General features: G+C 43.8%; 1 protein-coding gene across 1 annotated transcript in view; it reads left to right on the top strand.

Moving 5' to 3' along the window:
• ODAD1 (outer dynein arm docking complex subunit 1) overlaps positions 1-27,596 on the top strand; it is a 204,203-nt gene that overhangs the window by 54,766 nt on the left and 121,841 nt on the right. Inside the window, exons 8-9 of the mRNA XM_040325674.1 lie at positions 9,856-10,043; positions 10,532-10,666. Of these exons, the coding sequence (XP_040181608.1) occupies positions 9,856-10,043; positions 10,532-10,666 (323 nt within the window). The remainder of the gene's footprint in view (positions 1-9,855; positions 10,044-10,531; positions 10,667-27,596) is intronic.

Below are 27,596 nucleotides of genomic sequence, written 5' to 3'. Positions count from 1 at the left end.
AATTTTGAAAAAAAAAAAAGCAATATGTTTTACTTTTTGCTATTATAAACATTCCCAAAAATATATAAAACTTTTTTCCTCAGTTTACGCCGATACGTATTCTTTTACATATTTTTGTTAAAAAAAAAATCTCATAAAGCCTTTGATCGGTTTTTGCAGAAGTTATAGGGCCAGATTCACGTAGGAAGGCACATCTTTGTGCGGGCGTAGCGTATCCTATTTACGCTACGCCGCCGCAACTTAGACAGGCAAGTGCAGTATTCACAAAGAACTTGCGCCCTAAGTTAAATGGGCCGGCGTAAGCCCGCCTAATTCAAAGTAGGCTGGTAGGGGGCGTGTTTTATGGTAATGAATCGTGACCCCGCGTAAATGACACGCCTTACGAACGGCGCATGCGCGCGCATTCTCAGTATCACGTCGAATTTTAGACCTAAATTACGCCGGCTCAATGCTTAGTCGGCGTGAACGTAACCTACGCCAATCCCCATTCACGTACGACTTACGCAAACAACGTAAAATACGACGCTGTTCCAACGTTTCCGACGTCCATTCCTTAACATGACTTAGCCCTGCTTTATGAGGGGTAAAGTTACGCCGGTCGTACGCCTTACGTAAACAGCGTATTTTAATACGCCGGGCGCAAGTACGTTTGTGAATCGGCGTATCTAGCTCATTTGCATATTCGACACGGAAATATACGGAAGCGCCCCATAGCGGCCAGCGTAAATATGCACCCCAAGATACGACGGGGTAGGAGACTTACGCCGCTCGTATCTTGGCAACCGTGAGGCGTATCTGATTCTATGAATCAGGCGCGAAGATACGATGGCGCACATTCGGACTTACGACGGCGTACGTGGAGATACGCCGTCGTAAGTCCTTTGCAAATCTGGGCCATAGCGTCTACAAAATAGGGGATAGTTATATGGCATTTTTATTAATAATTTTTTTTTTACTAGTAATGGCGGCGATCAGTGATTTTTATTGTGACTGCGACATTATGGCGGACACTTTTGGCGCTATTTTGGGACCATTCATATTTACACAGCAATCACAGTGCTATAAATGTGCACTTATTACTGTGTAAATGTGACTGGCAGTTAAGGGGTTAACCAGGAGGGGTTAAGTGTGTCCTAGGGATGTGTTTTAACTGTAGGGGGGATGGGCTATGTCTGACACGACATTGATCACTGCTCTCGATTACAGGGAGCGGTGATTCTGCAGTTGTGTTCTGCCGCTTGGAACTGCACGCACTCTTGTACACTGTCCAAGGGTGTTCCCCAGAGAATAGGTAGATCTATCTGAATGACAGTATTAGTAAATTTTCATTTTCCCGTCGGGATTGCCGTCTGTTTTCCTGACGGGAAAACTGCGAGGAAGCATACACACGTCCGGTTTTCCCAGCCAAAAGCTTTCTTGCCAGTTTTCCTGGCAGGCAAACCGGTCGTGTGTATGGGGCTTTAGTTGTCAGGCTACTGTGCTGATCCTTTGAGAACTTTCTAAAATTACTGACCTTGGACAAGTAGGCAGATATTGACAGTCGACGAAAAACAAGAAGTCCTTAGTTGGACACTTATTCTGAGATATGACTCAAAGTATGGAAGCCAGAAGATCTGCATAACAGTGAGGCAACATTTTATTAGGAGAGGTCAGCAATGTCACCTCCATTTTATTCTCTTGATTTGTATACTCTAAATTCTGCAGTTGATTAATATTTTATTGATATATTTTGGGTAGACCAGAAACTTAAATGTATCTAGGAATTGATCCAGAAATATAGACAGATACAGATTTACTTTTATTTTACAGATATATATTTACCTACTTTTATTTTACATTCACAAGCAAATGCTTGACTTAGCACACAAAAATAGTGGCCATGCAATAAACAGCTTCTTAATCTGGTTGTCTTAGGCCTCGTACACACGATAGGTTAACCAGAGGACAACGGTCTGAAGGACCGTTTTCATCGGTCCAAACCGATCGTGTGTAGGCTCCATAGGTTATTTAACCTTAGGTTGAAAAAATGGCAACTTGCTTTAACCACTTGCTTACTGGGCACATATACCCCCCTCCTGCCCAGGTGAAATTTCAGCTTTCGGCACTGCATCGCTTTAACGAACAATTGCGCGGTCGTGCGACGTGGCTCCCAAACAAAATTGACGTCCTTTTTTCCCCACAAGTAGAGCTTTCTTTTGGTGGTATTTGATCGCCTGTGCGGTTTTTATTTTTTGCGCTATAAACGAAAAAGTGAGACAATTTTGAAAAAAATACAATATTTTTTACTTCTTGCTATAATAAATATCCCAATTTAAAAAAAAAATAACATTTTTTTTTCTCAGTTTAGGCCGATACGTATTCTTCTACATATTTTTGGTAAAAAAAAAAAAAAATCGCAATAAGCGACTGGTTTGCGCAAAAGTTATAGCGCTTACAAAATAGGGGACAGAATTATTTTTTTTTAATTATTTTTTTTTAATTATTTTTTTTACTAGAAATGGCAGCGATCTGCGATTTTTAATGGACTGCGACGTTATGGCGGACACATCGGACACATTTTTGGCGCCATTCACATTTATACTGCGATCAGTGCTATAAATATGCACTAATTACAGTATAAATGTGACTGGCATTGAAGGGGTTAACACTAGGGGGTGAGGAAGGGGTTAAATGTATCCCTGCTTAGTGTTCTAACTGTAGGTGGAGGGGGGGTGACTGGGGGGGTGACCGATCTGTGTCTCTATGTACAAGAGACACAGATCCGTCTCCTCTCCAGAGACAGCACCGCTGTCTCTGTGTAAAACGGCAATGAGAGATGATCTCATATGTTTACATATGAGATCCTCTCTCATTGGCCGCACAGATCGCCTCGCGAACGGCCACTCTGATTGGCCGTTCGCGGCGATCTGTAATTGGCTGTGTCCGAGGGACACGGCCAACACAGATTTTCCCCGCAGCGCGCTCTGGAGCGCGCGCGGGGACCGCCCTAAGGGGCGGCCGTCAATTGACGGCAGTTTGGCAATTGGGATCCGCACTGTAGCCGTCAATTGACGGCAGGCGGATCCCAAGTGGTTAAAATGTAACCGATGGATTGCTAACCGATAGGTCAAAACCAATCGTTAGTATGCAAAGCCATCGTCATTGTGTTTTACGTCACCGCGTTCTGACACGATCGGTTTTTTAACTGATTGTGTGTAGGCACGACGGACCATCAGTCAGCTTCATAGGTTAACCTAGGACACCGGTCCTTCAGACCGTTGTCCTCTGGTTAACATATCGTGTGTACGAGGCCTAATGCCCCGTACACACCATCACTTTATGTGATGAAAAAAAACGACGTTTTTAAAAACGTCACTTTAATTGACCGTGTGTGGGGGAAAACGTCGTTTTATGTCTTGTAAAAAACGACCTAAAAAAATTGAAGCATGCTTCAATTTTATGTGTCGTTTTTCAAAACGTCATTTTTTACTTCACAGAAATTGACCGTGTGTAGCAAAAAACGTCGTTTAAAAATACGTTTTTACACCCGCGCATGCCCAAAAGCGAGCTTCAATGGAAAAAGTGGTGAGAACGTAACCTCGCTTTGCTAGAACATTGTTAGAAAAACGATGGTGTGTAGGCAACTTCGTCTTTGAAAGTTGAAGATTCAAAAGCGTCGTTTTTTACTTCACAGAAAATGTCGTTTTTTTTCATCACATAAAGTGATGGTGTGTATGCGGCCTAAGAGTGGTCTCTGCTGAATTAAGATTAGGCATCCTGAAGGTCCATACTTATTGTAAATCTCTTTAGCTCTCAGAGCCACCTGAGCAGCCTTGAAAGACAGTAGACATTTCTGATGGGGACAAGTATCAATACTTATTGATTCTGTATTCAACCCAAAATAGGCTTCAGATGCTTTAGGGCTGCATTCAGCACTAATAAACTGTCATTCAGATAGATCTACCTATTCTCTGGGGAACACCCTTGGACAGTATACAAGAGTGCGTGCAGTTCCAAGCTGCAGAACACAACTGTAAACTCAATTTATAATATAGCAACATAATGGGGTTGATTTACTAAAACAGGGGAGTGCAAAATCTAGGTACAGCTGTGCATGGTAGCCAATCAGCTTGTAACTTCAGCTTGTTCAATTAATCTTTGACAAGTGTAGCGCCCTTCTCCTGATGAACAGGCGCTGCCTCAAATTTAATGGGGGTCTGAGCTGTTATTTGGCTCAGACCAGAGTGATTAAAGGCAATTTAGCTTCTGTTCTAGCCATGGCTGTGCTGCAAGTGATCCACCATTGATCGCTTGGGGGTGTTATTATAACCCCAGGCCAAGGGTGGCAGCAGTCAGGTCATGGTACATTGAGCGTCCCCCTCAGCAACAACTTAGTGGGAGTGGTTACCCCACTGTGCATGCTGGGAGGCGTACTAAACGGACAGACGCCATTGGTGCGGGGTCTGTTTGCGCCTCGTGGCCCACCTGGCCGGAGGTGCATATTCCTGGTAAGGACCATGCAAGAGGCTGGTACCTTAGGAGAAGGCCTGGAAGCTTCATCCAAGGATGCACCGTACACCGAGAGGCCTGACCGTGTCGCCTGTTGGGTCTTAAGGTTCTAGTGAGAAAAGCTAAACAGATCCGGGTGCTGAAGCCTGTGGCAGAGGATTCCGGACCGAAACATCTCACCAAGAAAGGAAGGTCTGTGGCAGAGACTGTACTTTATTTTGTGTGTCATCCCGGCTGCTAGGCCAGTGAGAGGGACCTATTCGGGTGAGCAATACCCACTCTGGCTACGAGTGGCAACGAGAACTGTTTGCTGGAAACAGGAGTGTTTCCTTACTTTGCACCTGAACCTACCTACCCTTGCACCCCTTATTCCTCTTTTCTGCTAAAGTTCTCCAAAATAAACCCAAAGAGAAAAGAGGTACATTGTGTGTGGACATTAAAATTCTTTGGACTCTCCTTTTACCCTGGACAGCGAGAATAGAGGCAACGTGCCATCCAAAATCTAAACCAGCAGCTCCTTTGGAGGTAGTGCTACACAGGAAACCCTGGAAGCTAATTGGTTTCTATGCAGAGTTGCACCACATTTTGCACTCTCCAGTTTTAGTAGATCAACCCTATGAGTAAAACCAAGATTTTGTACAAAAAACAATGAACTGCAAAGAATTTGATTATAACATTGTCCAGTTTAGCTAATCTATACCAAAAAATGTCTGATTGGTTGATAACTACACATTGGAGGTTATTTATGAAAGGCAAATCCACTTTGCACTACAAGTGCAAACTACAAGTGCAACTTGCACTTGAAATTGCACTGAAAGCGCACTTGGAAGTGCAGTCGCTGTAGATCCGAGGGGGACATGCAAAGAAAATTAAAAAACAGCATTTTAGCTTGCACATGGTTGGATTATAAAATCAGCAGAGCTTCCCCTCATTTCAGATCCACCCCTCAGATTCACAGTGACTGCACTTCCAAGTACACTTTCAGTGCAATTTCAAGTGCACTTTGCACTTGTAGTGCAAAGTGGATTTGCCTTCAGTAAATAACCCCCTATGTAGTTACTTGGACTTTGTTATGAAAGATGTTTGTTCTTCAGGAAAGACAGTGGCCCAGATTCAAAGAGCAATTGCGCCTGCGTAACCATAGATACGCAGCGTAATTGCTAAGTAGCGCCGGCGTATCGAGTTTCTCTATTCAGAAAGCTTGTTACGCCGACTGCAGCCTAAGATATGCGTGGCATAAGGCTCTTATGCCCTCATATCTTAGGCTGCATTCTTACGCAGGCCGCTAGGTGGCGTTTCCGTTGTGGTCAGCGTATAGTATGCAAATTGCATACTAACGTCGATTCACAACGTTACGCGAGCCCTGCGTACGCAGTTTACGTCGTTTGCGTACGTCGGTTTTTTGAGTAAGGCTGCCCCTTCTATAGCAGGGGCAGCCAATGCTAAAGTATACCCGTTGTTCCCGCGTCGCGAAATTTGAAATTTACGTCGTTTGCGTAAGTGAATCGTGAATGGCGCTGGACGCCATTCACGTTCACTTTGAAGCAAATGACGTCCTTGCGACGTCATTTACCGCAATGCACGTCGGGAAAGTTTCCCGACGGAGCATGCGCACTACGCTCGGCGCGGGAACGCACCTAATTTAAATGATTCCCGCCCCCTACGGGATCATTTAAATTGCGCGCGCTTACGCCGGGCATTTTGCCGGAGCGCCCACGCAATTTATGGAGTTATTGCTTCGTGAATCGAGGGTAGCGCAGAAAATTTGCGGGAGCGCAGGGCAAAAACGGTGCCCTGCTCCTACGTAAAAAAAGCGCAAATGTTACTGAATCTACCCCAGTGTTCTAAAACACATATGGAATATGCACATTAGTCTTCAGTACAGTTACTGTACAGTGCGCCTAATATGATTTTGCCATGCTTAGGCTGCTTCTGGCTATATTCTAAAATGCATATTATTAGTTTGAAGGGGAAGCTCTCAGTGGGGTGATTTACTAAAGGCAAAGAGGCTGAGCAACTGAACTTGCAAAGTGCAGACTATTTGCCTTTTGTAAATCCACTGATCAGCACATCAATGATTTTCATAGTGAAGATATGTTGGTAGAGAGCTGGATCAGAATTTTGGTAGGTATTTTGGTATGTTGATACAAATCTTAAATTAGGAGGCTGCAATCTAAGATCCGATGGATCTGAAGAGGTCCCCGGAAGCACAGTAATAAGGATAGTAGGTTAAAGAGACACCAGATGTATAATTGTCCAGTTCAATTTTTATTCATCAGAGTTGTAAAAAAGATAGCCAACACATTTCAAGGGCTTCACAAATTCCCCTTCATCAGTGCTACAAATAAGATATAAAACATATAAACATTCAAGTCAATCGGTGATATAAATGTGGTAAAGTGTACAGAATCATGCAGAATATAATATAAAAAAATGATCGCTTAATATGATGGTAAACGCACATGAACTTATAAATGCATGTCATCACTGATGATCAAAGTGAGGGCAGATTCATGTCAATAGCTATATAGGAAATACTGCGCTAATAGCCTAAAAGAAAATCTGCTAGCACCACAATTGACATAAGTTGTATAGTAAACAAAATGGTAAATAAGTGCTACGCTGAAAGTGATGCAAAATAAAAATCAATAGTGTATGATACAGTCATACATCAAAGTGTTACTACGAACCAAATAAAGTGCTAAAATTGCATTTTAGCACTTTGTTACATAGTAGCACTTTTATGCTTGAGTGAATCATACAATATTGATTGTTTTTTTTGCATCACTTTCATGCCAATAGCTGCATGAAAGAGCAGCCCCTGGCATGCGTTTTGTCAGCAACGGAGTCAATGCACTGAAAACAGCACATTGCACTGTAACCCCGTTTTTCTAACTTGATACAAATTCCTAAAAGTGACATATAATAATTAGAGATCAAAGCTGCTTGCAGTGCTCAAAATCTACTTACAAAAGCATAAAATCAAAAAAGTTTAAGCCTTATGCTTTTGCTTCCTTTCTTTTGTAAGCCGATTCTTTATGTGATGACTTGTTTTGATATATTATTGCCATGAATCTGTGCCATTTCTTTCTAGCAATAGTCTCTTTCTGTACATCTTTACTATATACTTCACCACTTTATCTATTATAATTGCTGCTGTGTTTGCAAATTGAAGGCTTTGATCTTTGAGAATCATGCATAATGTACGTGTTTTATTTAAACGTGTGATTTTATATTATGTATTACATGCAGTTATATCATATGACCCTGTCATTTGCTTTGTGCTAGTTGTCTTGTTTTTAACTGTTGGTGTGTCTAGCTCCTCTTCCCGATCTTTATATACACTATGCTATTGAAAGTAAACTGGAATTGAGGCACCCACTCTCACTGGGACAGCGCCACAGTTCACCTCTGGACTCCTCTGAATGCTTTAGGTACATTGAGACCGTAAAGGGGAATTGATTTATGACGAGTTCTTGGAATTGGGCAGGACGCTACTCGGCTGGATAAATACCAGCAGGTCCTGGGCCCCTTTAATTTCCGCTCCTCTGGCAGTGAGGGTTGTTTTGATGCTACTCCACCCTCATATAACTGTTGGACTGAACATGAGCTAATCTTAGGCCCCGTACACACGTCCGAGGAACTCGACGGGCAAAACTCATCGTTTTGCTCGTCGAGTTCTGTGTGAAGCCGCCGAGGATCTCGGCGAGCCAACTTTCCTCATTGAACAACGAGGAAATAGAGAACATGTTCTCTATTTGGCTCGACGAGGAACTCGTCGGCTTTCTTCGGCCGAAAGTGTACACACGGCCGGGTTTCTCGGCAGAATTCAGCTCCGATCGAGTTTCTGGCTGAATTCTGCCGAGAAACTCGGTCGTGTGTACGGGGCCTAAGGGGACCCACACCCAGTCCACTAAATGGTTTGAACTACAACTTGCACTACTCTGCTCCCGTGGCCCCTGATGACAGTTTGTTAACGAGAAATGCGTCGGGAATTTCTACATCACCCACAAGGAGAGTGCTTTCGTGTTTTGTTTTGTTTCTTTTTTTGCCACTTTTGGCACATTTATTGTTTTGGTGGTATTGTTTTTGTATTTTGTATATTTGTTGCTTTTATATGCACCCAGGTGCGTATTGTGTGCTTTTACCAAGTGCCAACATGTACATCTTGTCCCAATAAAGATCATTTTTTTTACCAACACTGTGTTTGGCTTGTAAAGTCCCACCCAGGGGGTATACTCTCTTTTGTTATATGTTGCCCAGGGATGTGGCCAACACTACAGTTATTGGATCCATGAGCACCTCTTCCTTTACTTAAACTGGAATTGTGCATGTTAGGTTTACAGTGGGGGTTATTTATGAAAGGCAAATCCACTTTGCACTACAAGTGCAAAATGCACTTGGAAGTGCAGTCGCTGTAGATCTGAGGGATATATCTGAAATGAGGGGAAGCTCTGCTGATTTTATTATCCAATCATGTGCAAGCTAAAATGCTGTTTTTTATTTTCCTTGCATGTCCCCCTCTGATCTACAGCGACTGCACTTCCAAGTGCACTTTCAGTGCAATTTCAAGTGGACTTTGCACTTGTAGTGCAAAGTGGATTTGCCTTTTATAAATAACCCTTTATGATGTGCATATATGATCACATATGCCCCTCTATGGTACTATTTTGAGCATTATTTATAATATCAAGGCTTTTTTTCCTCAGAGAAAAAGGGCAGGTATCCCCTCCTTCTGAGTCACCCCTTTTCTCAACCCCTTCCCACCTCTGAGCACTGTTCCTTAGTTCCACCCCCTACCCACCTCCCTGTATCACCCCTTTTGGAAAACACAACCAAGTATCATTTTCTGGTGCTACATAATTTGTATGGAATTTGTTAATAATAAGGAAAACAGTAAAATGGTAGATTCCCTGCAGCCGGCAGCAATAAATCCCACAAACAATAAATCTCCCAGCAACAATGGATCCCCCAGAAAAAATAGACCCCCCCTAAAAATAATACGTGCCCCCAGTAACCATAGACTCCTTCCTCAATGGTAGATCCCTCACAGTCACCCTGCAACATTAGATCCCCTCCAGAGATAATAGATATCCCTGCATCCAGTAACAATAGACCCCCCAGAACACCCCAGCACCCCTTGCCATTGCATACATTCTAATCCTGTATTCTATGATTAAATAACGTATAATTAGATGGCCACTGATTGGTTGTACAACTACACAGACTTAAAAAAAGGAAAAATGAAAAATAAAGAATTGATAAAAAAAAAATGTACATTAGGCACTTGTACACAACACAGCAATACTAGTTTTTGTAGATGTTAAAATCTTACTGAAAGTAATGTTTTCTTTTTGATAAATTAAGGGATGAAGCCCAAACAAAAATGCAGCAAATGAAGGAAAGAGCAGAGAAAGATTCGAACCAGCACTCGGCAGAGATAAAAGAGCTACAACGGGTGATTGACCATGACCGCAGACTGAAAGAGTTTATGGGAACCAAAACTCAGGAGCGCTCTATCAGTGACGAAGTGCTTGATGCTCGGCGCAGGAGAGGTGACTACCAGACATATTGTTAGACGAATCTAACCCTTTCATCGCTCATGGGCCAGCCTGTAGCCTCCTCCATTCCTTGCGATCAGTCGGGTGCCAAGGCCCTGGAGTTTGTTGTTTTTCCACTGAAGTCCACTATCCAAGTAATGGGCTGCACAGTGAAGATTTTCAACTCCAGCCTAGGTTTATAGCATTGACAGCACATGCTCACTCCCACCCGAAACCATGCCCCCAACATATTTCACCCACTGCAGAGCCTAATCATAGTGATCCCCATGAATAAGCCCTGTTGTGGGTGAAACACGTTGGGGCATTGATTTGGGTGGGAGTGAGAAGTGTCTTATTACTGCAATAAACCTTGGCTGGAGTTGAGCGTACCTAAGATTAAGCCCTGCAGTTCCATTTGCCTTTAAATTATACGAGACTGGATAGATTTGTTTGGTTGGTTTATATTAAATATATGTAATATCTGGAATTTGTTTTGGTAATAGAAAAAGAAGCAATAGAAAGAAAAAAACGGGACCCAACGGAAGAAACAGTAGAGACCTATGAACAAGCTTTTCAGCAGATACAGTCTATCACTGGGGAAGACAACTTGGACATACTGGTCAACAGGTTTATTGAAGGTGAGTCGATTGACATTTCCTCATATTTGTTGTGCTGCTTAACCATTATGTTTGAATTATCTGCAGTCTCACACAGGGTCGTCTTAATAGCATCATGGCCCCCTGGGAAAAGTAATGCTCTGGGGCCCCTACAATGATGACAGTGCAGGTAAACAGACATTAAGTAGGTAGGAGGCAGACAGCCTCCCCTTTGCATCTATCACTCTCAGTGCCATCATGGGGCTCCCAATTTCAGGGTAGTGTGGGCTCAAGGACCAGCTGCTTTGGGGAAAATGCAGGGCCCCCCATGCAGCTGGGGCCCCTGGGCAGTGCCCAGGTGTGCCCTCTCATTAACCCTCCTAGCGGTATTCCCGAGTCTGGCTCGGGGTAAGATTTTTATACCAAAAGCGGTATCCCCGAGCCAGACTCGGGCTCGCCACGCTGCAGCCAGAGACAAAGTTACTTACCTTGTCCCTGGATCCATCGATGCCACCGTGCTGTGTGAGTGAGCAGGACCTCGCTTGATTCACACAGTGTCCTCCTGTGCCGCCGATCTCCGTTCCCTGCGACGTTACGACGCACAGGGGCGGAGAGCGGCGCCAAATTCAAAAAGGTAAACAAACACCTTACATACAGTATACTGTAATCTTATAGATTACAGTACTGTATGTAAAAAATACACACCCCCCTTGTCCCTAGTGGTCTGCCCAGTGTCTTACATGTTCTTTTATATAATAAAAACTGTTCTTTCTGCCTGCAAACTGTAGATTGTCCATAGCAACCAAAAGTGTCCCTTTATAATAAATTATAATCACTTTCAGAATTGTGCGATAGCGATTTGTGGGGAAATTCATCATAAAAAAATAAAAATAATGACAGCGACAATTCTGCAACTGAGCAAATTTCAGTGATTTTGAGTTGATTACATTATTGAATAATTTTTATTATAATTATATTATTACTTGTTATAATTATTTATAATTATTTATTATATTATAATTTATAATTTTGTTTTTAAAAAAAATTCATACCCGGGATGCCTACTAGACTCTTGTTTGGTCAGATTTAAGTGAGCTATTCCTAAAAATTACAGGCCTACTGTATAAAACGCCAAATTTCCTTGCAAATAATGGTACCGCTTTCAGCACCTTTTTTCTGAAATAATCATACGGCCAGGGAGGTTAAGACAGCCCTGGTCTCACATAGTTATCTAGTTCAAAATTAATTATAAGTCATTTTTTGATGTTATAGTGGTAGATAGAATAGTTCACAGTCACTAGCTCTCATAAAAACGATATAAATATGATTTACTGAATAAATATTACCATTATTCTTTAACAGTATGGTTTCCATAACCTATCAAGGTGTCATATTGTAGGCTTGTAAAATCAAAGGGCTAACTATCGCAGAGAACATCATATGTCATGCATTTAACTAACAACCAGCTCACACAAAATTATTTAGAGTACCTTTTTATATTGAATGGAAGGTAAAAAAGATCCCTAGTGAGTTCACATAATAGTTGCTTACACAGCCATGCTGGAAAGATTTTAAGCTTTATCTTACTGCTTATGCTGCCAGACCTGTCAGACTGATGGAAGATTCCCCATTGTAATCAATAGTGTTGACAATTCTGATAGTAAATGCAGTGCAAGAAGTCAGGAAAATAGATAAGTAGAAGAACTTCACAGCAGCAGATCTTGACATAAGCTCCAAAATTCCATAGAACCTCAGACCCGTTACCCTAATCAAATTCAACTCAAAACTATCTGAACAGCTTTGTGTTCATTTAAAGATACCCTGCCTTTTTTTTTTTTTTGCTTTTAAGGTCTGGAAAAGTTAAACTTTAGTATTATTTGCAGCATAGCATATTTTTCTATAAATCATTTTTAACTTTTTAAGTTACAAGCACCGTACGTTTCGCTGGAATTAGAAAATGTCACATTTGCAGCTTTTCTTCCCTCCCCACTCATCTCACTTCTGCAACATATTCTGTTTTTTAAATTGGGTTCCCCACACTGCCTTATCACTTATGTCATATATCACCCTGAGGATGACAAATTGAGCCGCACAGAGGAGAGTCAGAATTTGGCTCGGCATTGTCAAAGGAATCTGCACATCACTAACAGGTAATACTTCATTTACTAGAAATCCCAGCATATTTGCAATTGATTCTGGCTCTCCCTGCGTTCAGCTTTTTCTGACAGCAGACACAACAGAGCTGTAGATTCCTTTGACATTTCTAATCCAAATACCAGTATCTCTGTTACTGCTCCAGGGTCTCCTCTGTGCGGCTTCCCTTTTCATTCTGAGGATGCTGTATGACATGAATGATAAGGCGGTATGGGGAACCCAATGCAAACACCAGAATTTGGCCCCCATAGATGGCTTGAATTTCAGCCTATTACCGTATTTATTCGAGTATAACGCGCAAAATTTTATACCCCAAAAAAAATCAAAGTTTTGGGTGCGCGTTATACACGAGGACTGGGGTGGGATGACAGTGGCGGGACCGAAACCGAGTATTAGCGGGAGTACTCGTACTCCCGCTAATGCCGCCGATACTAGAATACTTCCCCCCTCCCGCCGCCGCCGCTACCGCCCTGCCGCCACCAACGCCGCTACAACGTTAATCCCCGCGGCGCGGGGAACATTACAGACAGCTTTCGTTTGAATGGCTGTTTTCCCCGCCGCGCATAGACACTCCCCCTTGGACGGATCTGTCCAATCGCGAGCAAGGGGGAGTGTCTATGCGCGGCAGGGAAAACAGCTGTTCAAACGAACGCTGTCTGTAATGTTCCCGCGCCGCGGTGATTAACAGTAGGTGGCTGCATATACAGGGGACATGGCTGCACATACAGGGGACATGGCTGGTTATATGGGGGACATGGCTACACATACAGGGGACATGGCTGGTTATATGGGGGACATGGCTGCACATACAGGGGACATGGCTGGTTATATGGGGGACATGGCTGCACATACAGGGGACATGGCTGGACATATGGGGGACATGGCTGGACATACGGGGGACATGGCTGGACATACAATAAATACAATAAATGATTTTTGGCAATTACAATGATTTTATACCGATTTTTAATCGAAAATTAGGGGTGCGCGTTATACACGTGTGCGCATTATACTCGAATAAATACGGTACTTCTAATTCAGCCAAAATTTGAGTCATAGGTGGCTGTACAAACACTACAAAGCCTCGTACACACGACCGAGAAACTCGACGGGCAAAACACATCGTTTTGCTCGTCGAGTTCCTTCTGAAGCCGTCGAGAAACTCGACAAGCCAATTTTCTCCATTCCCGTCAAGGAAAAAGAGAACATGCTCTCTTTTTGGCTCGTCTAGTTTCTCGACAGTTTCCTCGACGGAAATGTACACACGGCAAAAAAATATCTCCCAGCAAGTTTCTTGCTGGTTTTTGCCGAGAAACTCGGTCGTGTGTACGAGGCCTGAGGCTCCAAAAAAATTGATTTAAAAATTGACTGAGCCAGTTGGAAAATGAATGGCCAAGCAGTGACTGCCTCCGATCAGATAGGTTAGCATGGCTGGGGGAATTGATGGAAATTCTCTTGCAGGCTTACCTGACAAAATTCAAGGGGTAAGGAGGGGGGTAGGAGGCCCTTATGTTGTAGAAGCATGAGGAGTGGGTATGAAAGAGCAGCAGCAGCTGCGGCAGGCAACAATTGGAATTCAGTAGTGTCTAAAGCCTCGTACACACGTCTGGTTTTCCTGACGGGAAAACTGCGAGGAGAGCTTTTGGCCGGGAATACAGGCCATGTGTATGCTTCTCGCAGTTTCTCTGATGGGAAAACTGCCCCAAAACCGCTGGACAAAAAACAAAAAAGAGAACCAGCTCTCTTTTTTTTCGCTGGGAAAACCGGAGGACTTTTGCCCGGCGTTTTTTGGCAGTTTTCCTATGGGAAAAACTGTGATGGAGCATACACACGGCCGGGATTCCCAACCAAAGCTCCATCGCAGTTTTCCTGAAGGGAACAGGGGAAAGACTGACCAAGCAGGTTCTCAGGTTTCCCGGCAGTAAAAGGTCAGCCGGGAAACCCGTACGTGTGTACGAGGCTTAATTCCTGTGAAACTTATTGTACTTGGAACTTAAAAAGTACAAAATTATTTACACAGTATCTCACAAAAGTGAGTACACATCTCACATTTTTGTAAATATTTTATTACATCTTTTCATGTGACAACATTGAAGAAATGACACTTTGCTACAATGTAAAGTAGTGAGTGTACAGCTTGTGTAACTTTGCTGTCCCCTCAAAATAACTCACACAGCCAGTAATGTCTGAACCATTGCCATCGAAAGTGAGTACACCCCTAAGTGAAAATGTCCAAATTGGGCTCAATTAGCAATTTTAGCCAAATTTCCTTGCAAATAATGGTACCGCTTTCAGCACCTTTTTTCTGAAAGAATCATACCGCCAGGGAGGTTAATGCAACTTAAAAGGTGAAACTAATATATGAGAGAGACTCATTACATGCAAAGCATGATAGTTCAAGCCGTGATTTGTCATAATTGTGATGATTATGGCTTACAGTTCATGAAAACCGCAAATCCACAATCTCAGAAAATTAGAATATCACATGCAATCAATAAAACAGGCATTGTACATAGAACAATATCGGACCTCTGAAAAGTATAAAGCCCCATACACACTATCAGTTTTCCTGCAGGTTTTCTCTTCAGGTTTACCAAAACCATCTAATATGAGGTCAAACCTCAAGAGTTTCAATTTGTATGCAATCAGGCAGGTCCTTTTACTACATGGTTTTGGTAAACCTGAAGAGAAAACCTGCAGGAAAACTGATAGTGTGTACAGGGCTTAAGCATGCATATGTACTCAGTACTTGGTTTGGGCTCCTTTTGCAGCAATTACTGCCTCAGTGCGGCATGGCATGGAAGCCATCATCCTGTGGCACTGCTGAGGTGTTATGGAAGATCAGGATGCTTCAATAGCGGCCTTCAGCTCTTTTGCATTGTTCTGTCTCATGTCTCTCATCTTTCTCTTGGCAATGCCCCTTAGATTCTCTATGGGGTTCAGGTCAGGCGAGTTTGCTGGCCAATCAAGCACAGTAATCCCACAATCATTGAACCAGGTTTTGGTGCTTTTGGCAGTGTGGGCAGGTGCCAAGTCCTGCTGGAAAATGAAGTCAGCATCCCCGGAGAGCTTGTCTGTGGAAGGAAGCATGAAGTGCTCCAAAATCTCCTGGTAGACGGCTGCGTTGACCCTGGACTTAATGAAGCACAGTGGACCAACACCAGCAGATGACATGACTCCCCGTGTCAACACAGATTGTGGAAACTTCACACTGGACTTCAAGCATACAGTGTGTGCCTCTCCATTCTTCCTCCATACTCTGGGTCCTTGGTTTTCAAATGAGATGCAAAATTTGCTCGCATCAGAAAAGAGAACTTTGGACCACTGAGCAACAGACCAGGTGTATTTTTCTTTAGCCCAGGTAAGACGCGCCTGACGTTGTTTGTTGTTCAGGAGTGGTTTGATAATAGAAATACGACATTTGAAGCCCATGTCCAGGATCTGTCTGTGTGTGGTGGCTCTTGATGCACTGACTCCAGCCTCAGTCCACTCCTTGTGAAAGTTCCCAACACTTTTGAATGGCCCTTTCCTGACAATCCTCTCCAGGCTGCGGTCATTCCTACTGATTGTGCACCTTTTTCTTCCACACTTTCCCCTTCCCTCTAGTAATGTGCTTTGATCTAGCACTTTGGGAACATCCAACTTCTTTTGCAATTACCTTTTGAGCTTTTCCCTCCTTATGGAGGGTGTCAATGATGGTTTTCTGCACAACTGTCAGGTCAGCAGTCTTTCCCATGATTGCGATTCCTACTGAACCAGACTGAGACCATTTAAAGGCTCAGGAATCCCTTGCAGATGTTATGGCTTAATTAGCTGATTAGAGTGGGACACTTTGGGCCAGATTCACAGTTGAAATACGCCGGCGTATCTACTAATACGCCGGCGTATTTTCAAATTTGCCACGTCGTAGCGTTGTTTTGAATCCTCAAAACAAGTTACGACGGCTTTAGGCTTCGATCCGACAGGCGTACGGCTTCGGATCGTAGGTGTAATTCTCCGGCGCCCGCTGGGTGGAGTTTGCGTAGTTTTCCTGCGTCGGGTTTGCAAATTAGATGTTTACAGCGATCCACGAAGGTACGCGCGTTCGTCGCATTTGCTTACGTTGTTGCTAGTTGGCTTTTCCCGTCCCAAAGTTACGTGTCCTCTTTAGGTGGTGTAAAATGACACCATCCATGTTAAAGTATGGCCGTCGTTCCCGCGTCAAATTTTTAATAATTTTTTTTTTTGCGTAAGACGTCCGGGAATACGAAACGACGTAACGCACGTCGCCGTTCAAAAAAGACGTTGGGGCGCCCCATAATTTCGCGCAAAGCACGGCGGGAAATTTCCTAACGGAGCATGCGCAGAACGTTCGGCGCGGGAGCGCGCCTAATTTAAATGATACACGCCCCATTTGAATTAGGCGGGCTTGCGCCTGACGGATTTACGTTACGCCGCCGCAAGTTTACAGGCAAGTGCTTTGTGAATCAAGCACTTGCGCTGAAAACTTGCAGCGGTGTAACGTAAATGAGTTATGTTACGCCGGAGCGCAGCTATGTGAATCTGGCCCTTTGAGCCTAGAATATTGCACCTTTTCACAATATTCTAATTTTCTGAGATTGTGGTTTTGGGGTTTTTATGAGCTGTAAGCCATAATCACCACAATTTTGACAAATCACGGCTTGAACTATCTTGCTTTGCATGTAATAGTCTATCTCATATATTAGTTTCACCTTTTAAGTTGCATCAGTGAAATAAATGAACTTTTGCACGATATTCAAATTTTTGGAGTTTCACCTGTAAGTGACGAGATATGCTGCAGAACCTTTATCGTGATTCTTTTTTAAAGTCTGTCAATATTTCTTTCAGTATAAGATAAATTATAGCCAATTTTATATTGATAAACTGCCTTTACTAAGTTAAGTATTGGCGAGCTCCACACATCCAAGCGGAAAACAAGGTTAAAAAATGTTTACTTGTCTTGATAATTTAAAGTGGCAGTTTCCTCTTCCTGTGTTGCCTTGCCCCAGGCTTATTGCAATGTTTTATTTTCTTTCTCTCTTTTAAAGGTAGCACCCTGGGAAGGAAAAGCAAACTGTCTTTTAAGATTTAGATTATCACACTTTGGGGGAAAATACACGGTTATAAATAACGTGCTCTACTGTAATGACCTCTTTGGTGTTTTGCAGACTGCAGATGAAATAAGTTAAATAATAGGAACACAGTGTTTGTGTTCAGTAACACTGACAGGTTTACATTGCAAAACAAAGGGCATTGTTTATTTAGCAAATATATTGCCTTTTATACCTGTTAAAGTGAATCAATACAAAATGGTAACAAAGGCTATGGTAAGCGTCCTGCTGGGATGGATTGATTGCAGCTCGCAGTCGCCCATCCTCCATTTTTTGTAGAAATCATATGAACAAAGGCCAAAGCAAGTGGTTATGTCACCAGTACTGAAGAAAATAGGATTTTTGTACTCACCGTAAAATCCATTTCTCTGAGTTCATAGACGGACACAGCCTTCTTTGACATTAGGGTTATGCTTCTTCCTACCAGGAGAGTTTAGGTCTCCTGGTAGGAAGAAGCATAACCCTAATGTCAAAGAAGGCTGTGTCCGTCTATGAACGGAAGAGAAAATATATTGTAGCACTAAAATACGTAACTACTTCATCTCCTCTTAGGCTCCATGTACACGGGACATTTTTACAACTGCTCCTAATTCAGGGGTGCCCAACATTTTGAAGAGCCAGGGCCACTTAAGCGACTTGGTAACCGGTTGCGGGCCACAATAAGCGGAGCGGGTGGATGGCAGGTCCGTGTCTGCTATGCAATTGGTCGGACTGACCGTATAAAAAGGGACCCCAAGGCTGCTTTCACACTGATGCGCTGCGGTTTACCCGTAACCACGGGTGCAACGCAGTGTACCTTTGGCTTTCCTACACTTTGCAATAGACTTCTATTATATACAGTATCTGCAGGTTTGGTGCACTTTCAGAAAGCTCACCAAACTCGCAGGCAATAACAGAAGTCTATGGCTCAGTGCAGGTAACCCACAGGTAAACTGCTCTGCACCTGCGGATCAGTTTGAAAGCAGCCCAGTAACCACTGCAGAACAAATGTGCCCATATATACTCTGTGATTTTAGTAATAAACTGACCTTTAATAACAGTATTCTATTCTATTCCATTCCAGAGCAGGAAGTCACGGGCCACATCAGAGGGCCACAAACACTGCTAAACGTGGAAATCTGCGTCTGAACCCATTTTTTTGCTTTCAAAGAAACGCTGTTAAACGCAACTGCTTAAAAACGTCAATAAACGAGACTGCGTACATGGTCACATAAGATAACATTGAATGAGTTCAAGGGGCAGAAAAAAGCGCCCAACTGCCTCTGAATGTAAGTTTAGCAGCGTCCCGTGTACATGGGACCTTAAGCCTCGTACACACCACTCTTTTTTTTTTTCTTTTTGTTAAACCCAGTGGGTTGAACAGAAAAAAACAGACTGCTCAGGTCGGAGCTACTGTACTAACAATGTTAGTACAGCGATCGCCCCTGCTGTGCTATTGTGTTCTGACAGGGGGACGGCCCTCTCAGCCATTTAAGGCCCTGTCAGCGCTCTCAGCCATTTAAGGCCTCGTACACACGACCGAACATGTCCGCTTAAATTGGTCCGCGGACCAGTTTCCGCGGACATGTCCGACCGTGTGTACGGCCTACCGGTCAGTTTTCCGGCCTAGCGGACAGGTTTCCAGCGGACAAAAGTTTCTTAGCATGCAAAGAAACTTGTCCGGTGGAAACCTGTCCGTCGGACATGTCCGATGGTTAGTACACCTAACCATCGGACCGAAATCCCCCGCATGCGTCGAAGTGATTCGACGCATGCGTGGAAGCATTGAACTTCCTGGTTCGCGTATGTCGCCGCGTCATCGTCACCGCCACGTCGCTGCGTTTTCTGTCCGTCAGATTAGGTAATGGAAGTGACGTTCTGTCAGCTGCACATGCGTTTCACCACTACCAGGTGTGTTAATCTGACAAAAGACTTGTCAGAAGGCAGCAGCGGACATCTTACTACACCCAGCTACGTCATGAATTTCAGAGTAATGTTAGCAATAAAGTGAGCGTATATAAATAAATAAATATAGTATGTTGATATTTATGATGCAGTTTTCATGTTACATTTTGAAAGGAGCTGTAGGATGGTGGTGGAGGCCATGTTGGCACACCCGCATTACTCTGCACTAAACCTTTAGGCTTTCAAAATGAAACATCCAAAAAGCATCAGATGACAAAACACTCGCTCAATTTATTACTAAAATTACTGTGAAATTCAAGATGTAGCTGGGTGTACTAAGATGTCCGCTGCCTTGTTCTGACTACATGTGTTCTGTCAGATGAGCAAACCTGGTAGCGGTGGAATGAATGCGCAGCTGACGTAACTTCACTACTGTTACCCAATCTGACGGGTCGCCGGTTCTGAAGGGAACACCAGTGACGCCAGCCAACATTCTGTCTGTGTGTACTAGGCTTTCAAGCTGGGTCCACACCTACCAAAAGTTGGCTAGTTCAGTGGGAACAGTCCGGCTTTCAGTATGTGTGTACTCTTCTCTGTTCAACATAAACCGATCCAACGACTGGCCTCTATCAAACAGTCACGTCATTCAGTTAGCTGTTGCAGCCAATAGTGGCAAGTGCTGATCATTGTATTTTGGCACAGTAGGAGAGATCCCTGCATCAACATCGATTGTGTTGATGCGGGAATCTGTCAGTTTTGTTCATTTAACAATAAACTGTATGTATACCCAGCTTTAGGCCCCTTCCACACGGGGCGGATCCGCTTGCAGTGGTCTGCCAGCTCAGCGGGAGATCTCTCCGTTGATCTCCGCTGAGCCGGCAGATGACAGGTCCCTCTCTGCTCACTGAGTGGGGAGGGGCTTGTTGAGCACCGCTGCTTGCTATGGAGAGATCGGATGAAAATGGACAGCATGTCCGTTTTCATCAGATCTCACCCGATTCAATCTGATCCACCAGGAGGGATGGTGATGTATTGGATGTCGCCGCTGACATCCGGCGCTCCACAGACAAGCATGGAGTGGCCGTTACGGTCCGCCGAAAAAAAACTGACAGGTGGACCTGAACGGTCCGGCAGTGTGAAAGTGGCATTATTCTTTATTTGTACCAGAAATAGTGCCAACATTAACAATCATGTTTATTTTAGGGCTTATTAAACACTTGTGGTGAGAGAAACGGTATAATGCACATTTCAGTGCTTCAAACCGTTTTCTTTATTTTCAACTTTATTTAAAGTGCACAAAGCAACACTTCATTCATGTCTAAAGTTTTAGGCCCCTCCCATAATTGGCACAATTTTACCACCCACAATTCTTAGCAGTTCACTGTGCATGCTGCCTCATTTCTCTCCTCTGGGTGCCACCAATTTTTATGCCCCTCTGGGAATAGGGGGCTTGTCAGATAAGCTGTATATGGCCCTATGAATTCCAATGGCATCCCAGTGCTGAGGATCAAGCCATCTGTAGCTGGGATAAGCTGAACATGGGTTCAGTTTGAGGCCAGTTCAGTGAACATTACTGAAGTTCAGGTGTCCAATCCAAACCCTTTGAAATCAATGGGAGACAAATATTAAGCAATATATTGTCAAATGAAGGAAGGGATTGTCAAACCAAAGACATGGGGGGTGGTTGTTTGAGGGGGAGGGCTGGGCAATGCCCTGGGAACTTTTTTAATTAAAGAAGTCCAGCCCGAGCTTGTTTGGCTGGCCTTCTCTTATGGATCTCAGGAGTGCAACTCGTTTTGCACTCCTTTGACCTGTTTTCAGGACTGAAGGACTGAAGTCCGCTCTCTGCTGACGTCACAGAAATCGGTCCAGGCACCACGTCATCCCGACAATGGGCGTCTGGATCCGACACCCATCTCAGAGACAGCTGCTCCCAGCCCCTCCACTGCTCAGTGCTCCAGTAAGTGTGGAGGAACAGAGTGGAGAGCTGCTGATTGACAATCAGCATCTCTCTAATCAGGGAGCTGTGAGAACGGAGCCATTTCAGTGCAGAGGCGCCAGGGGACAGATGCAAGTAGGTAAGTATAATGGGAGGAAAACCCACCAAACCCATACTTCTCTTTTAATAATAATTTCAGTATACGGTATACACCATAGTTTGTAGGCGCTATACCTTTCATGCAAAAAAAAAATAAAAAATCAATATACACCAATTGGGATTATTTTATCAAAAATTTAACAGAAAACATTATGACAAAAATTTATGAAGGAATTTGATGTTTTACATTTTTTATTGGATACGTTTTAAAGCAGAACGTAAAAAAATATTTTTTTTCTCAATTTTGTTTTTCATTTATATCGCAAAAAAAATAAAACCCAGTGGTGATCAAATACCACCAAAAGAAAGCTCTATTCATGTGAAAAAAAAATAATACAAATTTAGTTTGTATACAGCGTTGACCATCGCCAGTTAACCACTTAAAGCGGGGGTTCACCCTTAGAGGGCACTTTTCCCCCTTAGCTTCCTGCTCGTTTTCTCTAGGGGAATCGGCTATTTATTTTAAAATATGTGCAGTACTTACCCGTTTACGAGATGCATCCTCTCCGTCGCTTCCGGGTATGGGCTTCGGGAATGGGCGTTCCTTCTTGATTGACAGGCTTCCGAGAGGCTTCCGACGGTCGCATCCATCGCGTCACGATTTTCCGAAAGAAGCCGAACGTCGGTGCGCAGGCGCAGTATAGAGCCGCACCGACGTTCGGCTTCTTTCGGCTACGAGTGACGGGATGGATGCGACCGTCGGAAGCCTCTCGGAAGACTGTCAATCAAGAAGGAACGCCCGCTCCCGAAGACCCATACCCGGAAGCGACGGAAGAAGATGCAGCTCGAAAACGGGTAAGTACTGCTCATATTTTAATACAAATAGCCGATTCCCCTAGACCGAACGAGCAGGAAGCTAAGGGGAAATTTTTTTTTTTTTTACAAATGGGTGAACTCCCGCTTTAAGGACCGCCTCCTGCACATACTGTATACGTCGCCAGAATGGCACGGCTGGGCACAAGCACGTACAGGTCATCCTCTTTAAGTGCCCAGCCGTGGGTCACGGGCCCGCGCACGCGACCTGGTCCGAAGCTCCATGACCGCGGGGCCCGCGGACCCGAACGCCGCTGGAGTCCCGCGATCGGTCCCCGGAGCTGAAGAACGGGGAGAGCTGTGTGTAAACACAGCCTCCCAGTTTTTCACTGTGGCGCCGTCATTGATCGTGTGATCCCTTTTATAGGGAAACACAATCAATGACGTCACACCTACAGCCACACCCCCTACAGTTAGAAACACAAATGAGGTCACACTTAACCCCTTCAGCGCCACCTTGTGGTTAACTCCCAAACTGCAATTGTCATTTTCACAGTAAACAATGCATTTTTAATGCATTTTTTGCTGTGAAATGACAATGGTCCCAAAAATGTGTCAAAATTGTCCGAAGTGTCTGCCATAATGTTGCAGTCATGAAAAAAAAATCGCTGATCGCCGCCATTAGTAGTAAAAAAATATAAAAATGCAATAAAACTATCCCTTATTTTGTAAACGCTATAAATTTTGCGCAAACCAATCGATAAACGCTTATTGCGATTTTTTTTTTTACCAAAAATAGGTAGAAGAATACGTATCGGCCTAAACTGAGGAAAACATTTTTTTTTATATATATATATTTGGGGGATATTTATTATAAGCAAAAAGTAAAAAATATTGTTTTTTTTTTCAAAATTGTCGCTCTATTTTTGTTTATAGCGCAAAAAGTAATAACCGCAGACGTGATCAAATACCACCAAAAGAAAGCTCTATTTGTGGGAAAAAAGGGAATGCCAATTTTGTTTGGGAGCCATGTCGCACGACCGCGCAATTGTCAATTAAAGCGACGCAGTACCGAATCGCAAAAACTGGCCGGGTCCTTTAGCTGCCTAAAGGTCCGGGTCTTAAAGGATCACTAAAGGAATTTTTTTTTTTTTTTGATAAATAGCTTCCTTTACCTTACTGCAGTACTGGTTTCATGTCCTCATTGCTCGTTTTTGCTTTGATGTTGCTGTAAAACTGCTCTGATCTCCACACTTCCTGGTTGTCTATTTCCTTATAACCATCATATTGGGAGCTTTTCACGGTGGTCTAAGCTGTCATTACTGTGTGTCCAAAACTTAACAGAACCAATCAGATTCATTTTAAAAACAAAACACTGCCCTGGATTTGTTTGTTTTTGTTCTGTGGGTCTCTTTACTTCACAGAAACATGAAACCAGTTTAAAAACGAAAGTGAAACTGTAGGCACATTATATGATTGAATTTTATCTATTTTTAATCATTTTTAAAAGGAATCAGTTAACTTTTATGTCTCTATACCCTGTAAACAGTCATTTCAGCAAAATTTGTTTTCCTTTAGTGACCCTTTAAGTGATAAAGGAGTGCAGTGCCGAATAGCAATCTCCCAGAGCTGAAGTGGTTAAGATCACTTAGAATGTATACAAACAGCTGCTTGTCTGGGAGTAGTGGTATATGTGAGATTTGAAACACTCAGAGGGTGTATTTCAGTTGTTGGTGAAGGCAGATAGGTGGGGTGGAGTCACTGGGCTAGATTCAGATAGAAGATACGACGGCGTATCTCCTGATACGCCATCGTATCTCTGAGTCCGGCCGTCGTATCTATGTGCCTGATTCAGAGAATCAGTTACGCATAGATATGCCTAAGATACGACAGGTGTAACTGTCTTACACCATCGTATCTTAGGCTGCAATTTCAGGCCGGCCGCTAGGTGGCGCTTACGTATATTTCTGCGAGGAATATGCAAATTAGTTAGATACGGCGATTCAGAAACATACGTTCCGCCGGTGCATTTTTTTACGTTGTTTACGTTCGGCTTATTTCGGCGTATAGTTACCCCTGCTATATGAGGCGTAGCTAATGTTAAGTATGGCTGTCGTTCCCGCGCTGAGTTTTAAATTTTTACGTCGTTTGCGTAAGTCGATTCACAATTGAGCTAGTGTAAGTTACGCTCACGTCGCTTTCATTGACAAATAGCGACGTGATTTGGAGCATGCGCACTGGGATTCAGTCGCGGCCGGCGCATGCGCAGTTCGTTCGGCGCGGGGACGCGCTTGATTTTAATTTTACACACCCCCTACCCGCGGAATTTGAATTCCGCCGGGGGATTTACGCTACGCCGGCTCAACTTTACAGGCAAGTGCTTTGTGAATAAAGCACTTGCCTGAATAACTGCGTAACGTAAATGAGATACGTTACGCCAGCAGTAAGATTCGCTGATCTTTCTGAATCTGGCCCACTGGCTTCTTCTGGAATCTCAATCTCATATTGATATACAAATTTTGTTTTAGTTTAAATTGAATTTGACGTTCACCTTATGACGTAGTTCAATCCATAATATGGAAGATCACCTCTAAATCCTAAATGTGTCTCAATCTATTGATAAAGCTGAAAAATTCTATCAGGCTGACTTTGCTCCAGCCACAGAAGCCCTCCAATCTTATCATGTTATGTCATCTCTGCACATACACAAGACTTGCAGCGTCAATATCTTTTTAAGGCCAGCTGTCAATTAGTGCTGGGAGTTTCTCTTTAGACATTAGTGAAGTGTCACACACAATGACTGTCATTTCATTTCCCGACAAATGAATACAGGGGGAGTCAAAGACACATCGCTGCTGACCTGCAACAATTTGATCATGGAAGAAAATGACCGTTATTTTAGATTTTTTCATGCTTAGCTTAACCTTTAAATCCAAAGACTAATATTGCTGAGAAATCCCTGACAGTGACATCTCCTAGTTGCTGAGCATACAATTAAATGACAAAATAGGTAAGAACAGGTTAAGGCAAAGTCCATATGAAGAAGTCATTTATCTTCCTGTCATATATCTTGATGGGTATTCTGCTTGTTGTACAGCAATTTATTGTGCAGTAGGATGAGATGTATAGCAGATCAATCGAGTTCATGGTGAGATCCATCTGCAGACTGCGTACATCTTCAAATATCGGCTGATCTGTTGGCTTTGGTTTGCCACTTTTATTTTTTTATAAAAAAAACTTGTATTCATAGGTAACATTGTATAAAACATCTGGAACATAGTATCTTCCAGATTCCGACAGTCCTGTACTCCAATACTGGGGGAAGCTCGTACGTTTTACAAAATGTCTTGGAACGCTGACGCCTTAAGAGTTCCCTTTCACTGGAGCTAAGGGGCCAAGTCCAACCTCTAAAAAACAACCCCACACCATAATCCCCCCTCCACCAAATGATTTGGACCAGTGCACCAGATGAGCGAGTTTGGGGTGGAGGAACATGACTGGCCTGAACAGAGTACTGACCTCAACCCGACAGAACACCTTTGGGGTGAATTAGAGCGAGACTGCGAGACAGGCCTTCTCATCCACATCAGTGCTTGACCTCATAAATGTCTCATAGACACACTCCTAAACCTTGTGGACAGCCTTCCCAGAAGAGTTGAAGCTGTTATAGCTGCAAAGGGTGGGTCAACTCAATATTGAACCCTACGGACCAAGACTGGGATGCCATGTGTGTAAAGTAGGGTTGTCCCGATACCACTTTTTTAGGACTGAGTACAAGTACCGATTCTTTTTCTCTTTCGTTCATAGACGGACACAGCATCCTTTGACCTTAGGGTTATGCTTCTTCCTACCAGGAGATTTAGGCAGAATTCTACAGCACTTAAGGTGTTAAAAACTTTCCTTCATGCCGCTCCTCCCAGGGGGCGTGGCTCCCCCAGGCATAACCCCCACTCTGCTTCAGCAGCCTCAGTTTGTTTCTGCCTAACCGTCAGGAGAGTCAGGCTCTCTCTGGAGTCCTGGACTCTGGAGTTTTTTCTTGCAAAATTTTTTTGCTTTTTGCGAGTTTTTTCCTCGCTTTTTTATTTTATTTTGAATCCTGCGATTCTTCTATCAACAGCCGACTGGGTGACAGGCTGGGTCCTCGACCCTTGTAGTCCCCCCAGGTTCGGCCTTCGAGCGTGTGCCGGCCCTCAGCTCCGCTTTGGGACGTCCACGACAGGCCCCATTGCTCCAGGGGCGGCCGGGGAACTTCGGTTCTAGGGCACACATATGACCGGTCTCTATGGCCTTGTCACAGCGTGTCTGGCCGACAGCCATGCCGTTCGCGGACGTTGGTTCTGTCTGGGATACCTCCAGCCGGGTAGTCGCAGGACAGGTAAGTAGTGGCCCCTTACTCAGGTAAGTGGTCTGGCTGGAATGTTTTCCCTTGGGAGGTCGACTGAGGGTTTTTCCCTGCTTTCCTCTCTCCCTTATTCCTCTCCCTCCTTCCCCCTTTGGGTGACGGCTGTGCAGGGGTTTTTTTTCCCTGGGGCTCATATTTTTTCACTCGGGTATGGCTGGGGCTGTTCTGTGTCACTGCAGGGGACTGTGGTGGACATTCTGGGCATTTTTGTGTGTGCTGTGTGCTGTTTTGGTGTACTGTCATTTTTGGGTACACTGTCTTTTTAAAACTGCGCAACGGCGGCCATTTTGCCGGAGCCGCGCTTGTATTATTCGGCGGCCATTTTCTTGTGGCCGGCGCCGTTTTCAGCACTAGTTCGGCCTCTAGTGGCCGTTTCGGCGAAAAAAAAAAAAAAAAAAAAAAAAAAAAAAAAAAAAAGACCGCGAATCATCTGAGGGGACAGACGCAGCGCTGCAGCTTCTCCTCAGCACACACTTGCCTTCACAGACCGCGCTGTACCAGAGGGTGGTGAGTCTCAGGGGGCCCCATACTGTGCTCTAGCGGCCGGGAGGTGACCTGTGGGGGACTTTT

Source organism: Rana temporaria, chromosome 10, assembly GCF_905171775.1.
Source record: "Rana temporaria chromosome 10, aRanTem1.1, whole genome shotgun sequence".
NCBI lineage: Eukaryota > Metazoa > Chordata > Amphibia > Anura > Ranidae > Rana > Rana temporaria.
This window is presented reverse-complemented; position numbering and strand designations above follow the sequence as displayed.